The 8971-nt window shown below is 40.6% G+C and overlaps 1 protein-coding gene across 5 annotated transcripts in view; it reads right to left on the bottom strand.

Moving 5' to 3' along the window:
- Nucleotides 1–349: 349 nt before the first annotated feature.
- Nucleotides 350–8971, bottom strand: part of NSD3 (nuclear receptor binding SET domain protein 3) — a 55998-nt gene continuing 47376 nt past the window's right edge. For 3 of the 5 annotated variants that reach the window (XM_090050993.1, XM_090050992.1, XM_090050991.1), the window contains 3 exons: nt 8723–8829; nt 7684–7888; nt 350–6214 (listed from right to left, as the gene is read on the bottom strand). In XM_090050993.1, the coding sequence (XP_089907119.1) occupies nt 5973–6214; nt 7684–7888; nt 8723–8829 (554 nt within the window). In that variant the 3' untranslated portion in view covers nt 350–5972. The remainder of the gene's footprint in view (nt 6215–7683; nt 7889–8722; nt 8830–8971) is intronic. The other 2 variants (XM_090050990.1, XM_090050994.1) reach the window with 1 other exon arrangement.

Raw genomic sequence — 8971 nt, 5'->3', positions numbered from 1 at the left:
TGCCTACGCACCATAATACACATGTAGACACCTTGCTGCATAGTAACACTGCGGGCCTGTGGATTGACTTGAGACTAACTTTAGTACCTAGTCAGTCCACACACAGCATCAATGAGGTTTAACAGCTGCTTCTGCAGATGCCCATTTGCTGGGCAGTAAATTTAAGACAGCATAAATGCATGTGTAGGCATGTCCAATAAGGAGTGGAATTAGACTGAGGCCTAGCTTTACTTTTCAACCCCCCCGCCCCCCCAAGGTAGTGAAGTGAACAAGCAACAGCTCTTAGGTAGTTCCTAGGGATGTTTAAGGTTACAAGAGGCATTGTAACCAGGGGCTAGGTTCAAGGGATTTATTTTCTATTTCCACATTGCTTGCATAATTGAATTCTTTTAAACTATTATCAATTTGTCGATACCCATGTCCATTCATTGGGTAGCTGGTCGTGGGTTTCTGCAGCACCTACCTAGCTTCGAGTCCAGGCTGCCCACCGACTGCAAAGCACGACAAACCTCACGCTTGTCGTTGGAACATTCAGAACAATTTATTGAAGTCAACCTCAAGCAAAATTTTATATCAGTGGAATGTCATTAAAAACCTTTCCAAATTAATCCTCACGGAAGCAAAAACACATCTGAATTCCAAAGTATTTGTAAAATAAAAAAAGGCAACATCTCAGTAAATATAATGTACAAAAATTATATGGTCCTACCATCACACACATTCAGTAAGAAGCTAAAATATTACAGGCAAGTCTAAATACACTATAACTAGTTGACAATAAGCTATCTATATACAGGTTAACCAAGCTTTACAGGTTTCACACTATGCAAGAGAACATAGGCCAAACAACAAAACCCCCCAAAATGTTGTATATCTCCAAGTCTATGCGGCAACATCAAGTCATAATACAGTAATGCCCTAGTGGAACATCCCCAGGGAAAATTAACACTACTCTGTTAGTGTCAAGAGCTTCTAGTCAAGTTCCAGAAACTCTTTAAGATATTGACTTTAGTGAATATTGATGTTTTACTATTAAAGACTCAAGTGATTTAGTTAAAATAACATTTCACAGAATCTACAAAGTTTGTTACAGATAAACAAAGTCTACAGAAATAACGACTCTACAAAGGTCATTGTTACAGATAAAGATTACATGGAAATGAAAAAACGGAATCTGTAGGTATCTGTGTTTGTTGTGCAATATCACTTGTGTGGAAACAAATGGGTTTAATTTCTCATAGCAACCTCAAATATGCACATACCCTTATACAAAAAAGACAAATCTTATTACTAGCCAGTTATAATAGTTATTTATCATCTTGGTTTTCAGTGGCAACATGATCAGTTCTCTTAAAAATGAAAAAATATGACACTAGAATTAAGACACGGATCAATATTATGAACATGGCGTAAATATTTCATCCAGTCTGTAAATCAAAAAAGTGAATGAGAACTCCTTAAAATGGTCCAGTGCTAGGCTATTTAGCAGATGTTTGGGAGAGGACAACACATAGCCTTCTTGTCTTTCCAAGCTGGAAGGAGACATCTTCGCAAATGGAAGCTCTCTCACTCATTCGCACAAATGCAATCAGTACCACATGAGAAACAGTAATGAATGGCTTTGGCAAATTCATACATAATTTTCCCTTTTTGTCTTCACATGAATTATGCAAAAGTCTCCTAAATGAAACCCAGATACATAATTTTAGTTTATGAATCTCTGCCGGGCCTCTGACCCCACGAGCAGAGAGATACCCACTCAAGAATATAGGAAACAGCATTTTTTTTATAAGAACATCTTGTATACATCCAAAGTTCCCAAGTGTATCATAAGTGCAAACTCTTTGCTACAGAAAAATAATTGGGGTGGGGTGGGGAAAATGGATGTAATATTGAAAATAAAGGACATCAATAAGTCAAAATGTTGCTGTGTCTCAAGCAATACACTTTTCTGTAAGAGCACACATAAGTCTGAGACATCTGCTTTGAAAATCTCTCCCATTTGCCCTAGGTTCACTGTACACTGGGAGTGGAAAGTAATTTTAACTCAAGTTAAGAAAGGTAAAGAGACTTTCAATGTAGCATACAAAAATGTTATCTATGTATAAATAAAAAAAAGCTGTAAAATAAGGAACTGCAGAGCTTCAAGTACATTAAACCCTGAATTCAATGAGGCAGAGGTTTCAATGTTAAAGTGACTACTTCGTACCAGCCCCAGACATCCCTACCTCCCTTCCCGCCCCACCTCCCTCACCCCACCCAGATATTTTTGTTAGGTTTCTTTATATACAGATTTTATTTATGTTCACTATCAATTATGTCTAGTAAGTTTGCCTTTCCAATTCCACCTGAAAACAAAAAGGTAACTTGTTTTTAGTGGAAAGGCCACACAAAACATTATAACCCCATCATTCCAAGTTAACGGATTCTCTAAGACTGGTGGTAAAATGCAGAGAAGGTAACTTGCCCAGAAAACAGCTCTTACAGTTAGCTCTCCTGAGCCGCACGCGCCTTCCATTCCTGCATCCTGCTAGTAAGACAAGTCAGTATTACAGACTATCCAGAAGACAGCAGTAACCAGTTCTTACACCATCTGGCTCCAAATTTGTGGCGACTCAGCCTTACGGCTTTTGACCACGGTCTGCAGAGCCTCTGCTCTGGGTTAAAGGTGCATGCCCTGTAGGGAGAGCTCCAGTAAATGCACAATCTTGGATTTGACGAGCCACTAGGGTATTGCATTCCTGTGCAAACAGCACAATGATAAGATCCGGAGTCCGATGTTTACTAAAACCGTGACCCCATCTTAAAAGTTTAAGACAAATACAAAAAATCCAAAGGATGGAAAAAATGCGAATGGCGCTTCTTTCAAAATGAAGAGCTGCCCGAAAGTTATGTACAGTTGAGCAAAGTACTTTATTTGGCAGTCAGGAAGTAAAACCACTGACAGGTCTTTCCTCTGTGAAGCCCGTCCTAGGATTGTGCACAGAAATCCCAGACCCAAGAACTGTTTCTTGTTCTTTCTGCAGCTTCAGCAGCTCAAATCCCAGAGACTGGTAAATCAAAACATTAACATTTGTGCTAACTTTCTGATTTACTTTTAAAAAGTATATGTTTTATTTATCTGCTTTAAAAAGACACGGCTAAAGTGTATCTCAATATTTTCTGTGCATTTTGCATATAAAAACACCTACCCAGAACAATGAGAACCCCAGTTATCATCACCAAGTTACTTCAACCAGATGTTCTCTTAGCTTCATTAAATGGTTAGAAGTTTCCCAACACCTTTGAAAAATTTGCCCTCTCCCCAATGGCTTGAAATCCAATGTCGCCCTGTCTTCTCATTCAGGTTTGAGCCCAGCCATTAGCTGCTTGTAAGCTAAAATTTTCCTCGCAGAAAGGAAAACTACAGGAAGGACCTGCAAGAAGTCTGGAACAAACTGACTGAGAGATAAAGCAACAAGGCAGAGGAGCAACAATGGACTCCACAACCCCTGCAGCATTAAACCATTTGCTAAACTTTCAGAGGACCTTCATGAACTCAATATCCAACATGCTGGTATGTCACAAAGTTGACATTTCACAAGGCAATCAATGTTTTGGAACTGCATTCAGCTGGCTGCCACTCTCAAGTGCTCAGCAAGGTATTTTGGCACTGTCTTTGCCATTTCACCCAAAACCACCACAAGACAGCATTGCTATACTATGGAAGAAAGCGCATTAGAACATTTTGCTATACAGTATTTGCAAAATTCAGTGCACCATGGCTTACCATCCAAAGAATCATCGAAACGTTACCAAGCCGAACAGTTTACTATATCAAGTAAACAGATCAGGCCTTGGAGACGCCATCGAAAGGTAAGAGCTATGTTTTGAATTTCAGAAAAGGTGAAATCCCTCCTTTAGAGCTGAGGAGACATTTTAATGTTTCTTAAATACACATTTTTTCAAAATACCAAAATATAGCACTGCTTACAAGCTAAATTAGTGTTTTAGACATTTACTTTAGTATTGACCAAAATGCAATGAAGTGCTGTACGCTTTCCGTGAGCCCTCAGTACCGTAAACTGACCTGAACAATCAAGAAAGATCGGTAGGATTACTCAACCAGAAAACCCAGAATGAGTTTATTGAAAAGGGATCTGGAAATTGTTCCAAGAAAATTAACTGCCAAGTCAGTTAAATAGCATTTCAGGTGCTTAAAAAACAAAACTGTAGTGTATTCTAATAATTGCACCAAAAAAAATTAATTAAAAGCTACAAATGGGGGGGGGGTTGTCTTTTGTTTTGGGGGGGGGTTGTTCGTTGGTTTTTTTTTTTTTCTGCTAAGATAAGGAGAGTTGAGAACAAGAAGGAAACCAGTTGAAGGCAAGAATCCCATATCTATTTTTTCAAAGCCATTATTATCTATTCCCTAGAACTGAGATGTCACAATGTACCTGCAGTTCTCTGCAAGTGGTCTTCCAGAGAGAAGTTGAATGTTCTTCAGAATTAATGAAAAGGCATAATTCAGCCAGGTGCCAGTAATACTTTAATTAACTCCTTCCATTTGGGGATATTCTGCAACACCCAGTGGCTGAAAGTAAGTGTAAACTTAGCTAGAAATATTCGCATAACATAGCAGTTACCTGCAAATTAAAGAATTAGTCAACCACACTATCTAAACTGGGAGATACGCAGTGCTTTTTAAGACTCAGTGCCTTAACATGCACTAATTATATACCCTGTACATTTAGGAAGCACTTCTGAGAATCACTTTTTCACCAATGGATTTAAAGAAAAAATTACTGAGATTTATTCCCCCCTCCCCCAGTCATCCTCCTGCTCACAATCATCTAGCCATTCTCTTCTCCAAAAACAAGCATACACATGGATCTAATCCCAAATCTCTTAAGCGCTCAAGAACTCCCTCTAGGCAATGGGAGTTTGGGCACAAAACAGTAAAGGATCCAACTCCAAGGGAATCACCACGGAACCAATGCAGATGAGACAGCCCATGCATCTCCGGGGCCCAAATCCACACCCAAAAAGGCCAGTGACAGCTCCTGGTGACTTCACAAAATCAGATGAGGCCCTCAGCTGTGATGAGCATAGCACAGCAATCACATCACCAGACTTCCCGAGAACACTGTCCAAACTGATTGAGGTGGAGAAACAGCCATTGCACAATTGTATTCTGCCTCCATTTCCTTTGTCTGTGGATATCACCCAATCAACTAATAAGGGGACTATTCTTTCTCCACTTTTCTATTAAAAAAAAATCTAGTGACAACGGAGAGCAGTTCCAAGAGGCAAGAGGATCATACTTCTAATTTCCATCACAGCATTATTCTGAATAACAAGTTAAACATGATGATATGCAACCTACCTTCTCAAAATGCCTTTTAAAGTAAACACTACTGAAATGAAAGCATCTCATTGTCCACTGGTCTGAAATCCACATCTTTCTGGCATGATTTTTAAGTTGTGTGTGGAATGTGGAGGTTTTATTTTCTCGTTTTAGAAACTAGACATAAAAAGTTACACCAGCTTGGGTTTGCTACTCAATTCTTTTTTTCTTTGTTTTTTGTTTTTTAAAAAGACAGGCTGGCTTACCAGGACCAGAACCCTCAACATCCTTTAAAATTAAATAAATAAATATCCTGCTATGTTTTGCTTTCTACACTCCAAGAACATTTTCCTAACATAATATTCTTTTTACCATCCAAAGTTTAGCTTTTTTGTTCCTCTCACCCTTTCCCCACCCAAGAAGGCCAAGACATTTGTTTTCCAACAGTAAGAGCTGCTATAGCACATTCAAGGGTAAAGTAAAGGACAAACAATAAAAACTGGACACCACTGACTGCTTCTGTCTGCCAAGATGAGATGGTCCCTTCCCCAGTGCCAAGGCAGCTCCACTGAGGAGGACTGAATGTGTCAGAGCAGTCTCTTCAAGTTCATCACTTGTTTGCCACTTTTTTTTTCCCTAAACCAACTTATTCCTTTGCTTCTTCCCTGGGGCTCTGGGGTTCCAATTTGCATTTGATCCTGCTCCAGTACTCAGGGGCCACAGGAGATGTGGGGTCATGTGCAGAGCAGCAGAGGCGGCCATCCAAGGCAGAGGCCATGAGGGCTCCCTTCTCGTGATCCTTACAGAAGGAGTGAGGGCAAAACTCACAGAAGGAAATGGCAGGATTGCCACAGATGTCACACTGATGCCAAGGACATTCCCACTTTCCTGAAGGTGGCAGGTGGAAGGGAGAAGAAAAAAGAAAGAAAAAGAGAGTCAGCGCTTATCTGGAATACACAATGGAAACAGGCGTCAATCCCCACCCCATGTAACAATTATCCAGCTCTAAGCATAAAGCCTCTTTCCAAAAGCCAGTTCTTTGTGGCTTTGCTGCATGTTTGTCACTCTCACAGATCAAACTTTTCTGAGCCTCGCAGAGCTTCAAGTAGAGCACTGCTGTACGCAATAGGAAGAACCAACTCCCCTTAGCATTAAACCACCAGGCTTTGCAAAAGGACTTTTCTGCACACGTTTGATAGGTGCCACTCTTTTTTTATGAATCTGGGCACAGCAACTGTTTGGATGGACTGACCAACCTCTGTATTACATGTTGATCTTTAAGCCTTAAAGAACCGCACTGTGCTATACTGGGAAAGACAGAGTGGCTTAGTTTGAGTAATAACTAAGCAAGCAGCTCCGAGAAGAGCACACGGAGAAAAATGCAGTATTTAAATCACAAACATAACAAAAGATATGCCAATATGCATGAGCACAACCGCATGCCCAACTCTGTGAAGTTATTTTGAGACAGCCTACTTTAGCAACAGCTTTTCTCCCTTCAGCTCAAATCTGTCTTTATTCCCCTTTACTAGATGCCTGCTGAGAAACAAAAAGCATCATTTTCATAGGGACATACTGCACTGCATCTGCAGTGGGCCCAGACAGGACCTCAAATCCCTTGCTTGCATGTGATCAACACCATGAGGCCAACTGAAAAAACACAAAGCAACTTCCTAAAAAAATTCTTCACCAGTGCTTTCTTGATGATCAAATGCAGAAAACTGTGTTCACAGCCAGGAAGTAATTTTGAGGAAAGCTTTCAATACTTCCAGATTTCACTCTACTGAAATGGCATCTCTCAGACACAGGAATTTCCAATCGTTCTGAACAAAGGCTCTAAAAGTGTGTGTCCGTTTGTTTGTTTCAACAAGGGGGAGACTTTTTTCCCCCAGTACAATTTGTTTAAAAATAGTAAACAATTTTTCTCTGTGTAATCCGAGTCCCGGCTGCAGACAGGTGCTTCTTAATTTAAGGAATCAAGCAAAAGTAACAAAATGCCAAGAAAGAGAATGATGACAGGACAAGACAGAAAATGTAGACAGCTACTGATTTAGAGCACCATGTGATTCTAAGTGTCATAATGTGACATGCTCCTGGGGACCATGGCCATGACCAGGCTGGCTGCTCAGCTCAATCAATTAAAAGGAGCAAATTTGAGCCAAATAAGAGGAAAAGGAGCAACTTTATTACAGGCCCAGTCACCCACTTTCAGTTCTCTGTCACTTTTTAGAAACACATTTCAACAGCAGGCAATACAAAATCCAACAGGCCACATTTAGAGTGGACCATTATCACAGGGTGGATTGTGCTCTTGCAGCAAGCCACAGATCAATAGATGGCTATGAGAAAACTCTTACCAAATGGTGGTTGAGTCAGGTTAAGGCATAGGAGGTGGTATGCTTTGGGACAGTCCTTTTTGTCGCACATGACCAGTTCTCCTCCATCTCCACACTGGAAGCAGTTGTCTTCGTGCATCTGCTTCTGCTCAGTTTTTATTTTCCGTTTCTTCTGCTTCAGCTTGGCGTTCTTCACCTTCTCTTCATTTGCTGTTGCAAATGCCGTCTGGCAAATCAGAAGGAAAGGTCACAGCATTTGTGATTTCAGTTGGTCAACCTGAGAAAGTGACTTGCCCAAAAGTAAGCCTGGGAGTGTCATTTCACTGACTGATACTCACTTAAATCTAGCCTAAGATCTTCAGGCACCCTAACCCCAACAAGCCCTGTATCCATCTCCCACCCATACCTGACACGGGAAGAATATTGCCAGATTAGTAGTAGTAGTAGTAGCAGTTCAGTAGTGTTAATGAGCTTTACTTTGGTGCTGGCCAGAGACTGAAGGAGGACAGGATACTATTGTACTACAGTCATATAGATAAAGACAAACTCCCTTCCCCCGAGAAGGCTACTGCACAACAGTTACATGTGCAGTGACTTGTTTCCTCTCTGCTCCCTGAGAGGATTTTTTTTTAACTAAAGTAAAGTAAAGTAGACTGGCTGAGATCAGATCAAGATACAACAGCACGGGATGACTCCAGATCACCAAGCCTATTCACATTTTCCCTGTGCATTCCATTATGACTTTCCCATCCAGAAATAAGACAGGTGACAAGCAAAAAAAAAAAAAGGGCTTGTAAGAGAGGATCAAGCACGTGAAGCACAATGAGACTATTACACCCCACATCCAAGTAGTATGCTGGTTGACTGCTCCCACCCATTCTCAAGTGGGCTATATTTGGATCTATAAAGACTTTGGAGAGTATTGGGAATGATATATTAAAAACAATGGAAGTTACCACATTATGTGGTAACAAAGATCCCTCTTTGCGCTCTCTCTCTCACACACAGGACTTTTCACTACAAGCTTGTACACGTTGACTTCCACTCTGGTACAACTAACCTTTGGGCGTACTCCGAGGAAGCCACTGCAGTTTTCTGCTCCACAGTGGCATTCGGTCCGCCCATTGCCCAGGCAGTCCAAATTATAATTAAATGTTAACTCCATACCTGCAATGGGAAAAAGAACAATCCGCACATGACATTGAGAAGATGTGCTCAAAGAAACAATTTTCATTATCAGTTTTTCCTGCCTAGCCTGTATCATATTGACACCATAGTATTTGAAAAGGGCAGAACTGAAAGATCATGC

This window comes from Crocodylus siamensis, chromosome 6 (genome assembly GCF_052110815.1).
Source record: "Crocodylus siamensis isolate JL-2025a chromosome 6, ASM5211081v1, whole genome shotgun sequence".
In the NCBI taxonomy this organism is placed as follows: Eukaryota; Metazoa; Chordata; order Crocodylia; family Crocodylidae; genus Crocodylus; species Crocodylus siamensis.
The sequence above is the reverse complement of the archived record's forward strand: the minus strand, read 5'-3'. Positions and strand labels throughout refer to the sequence as shown.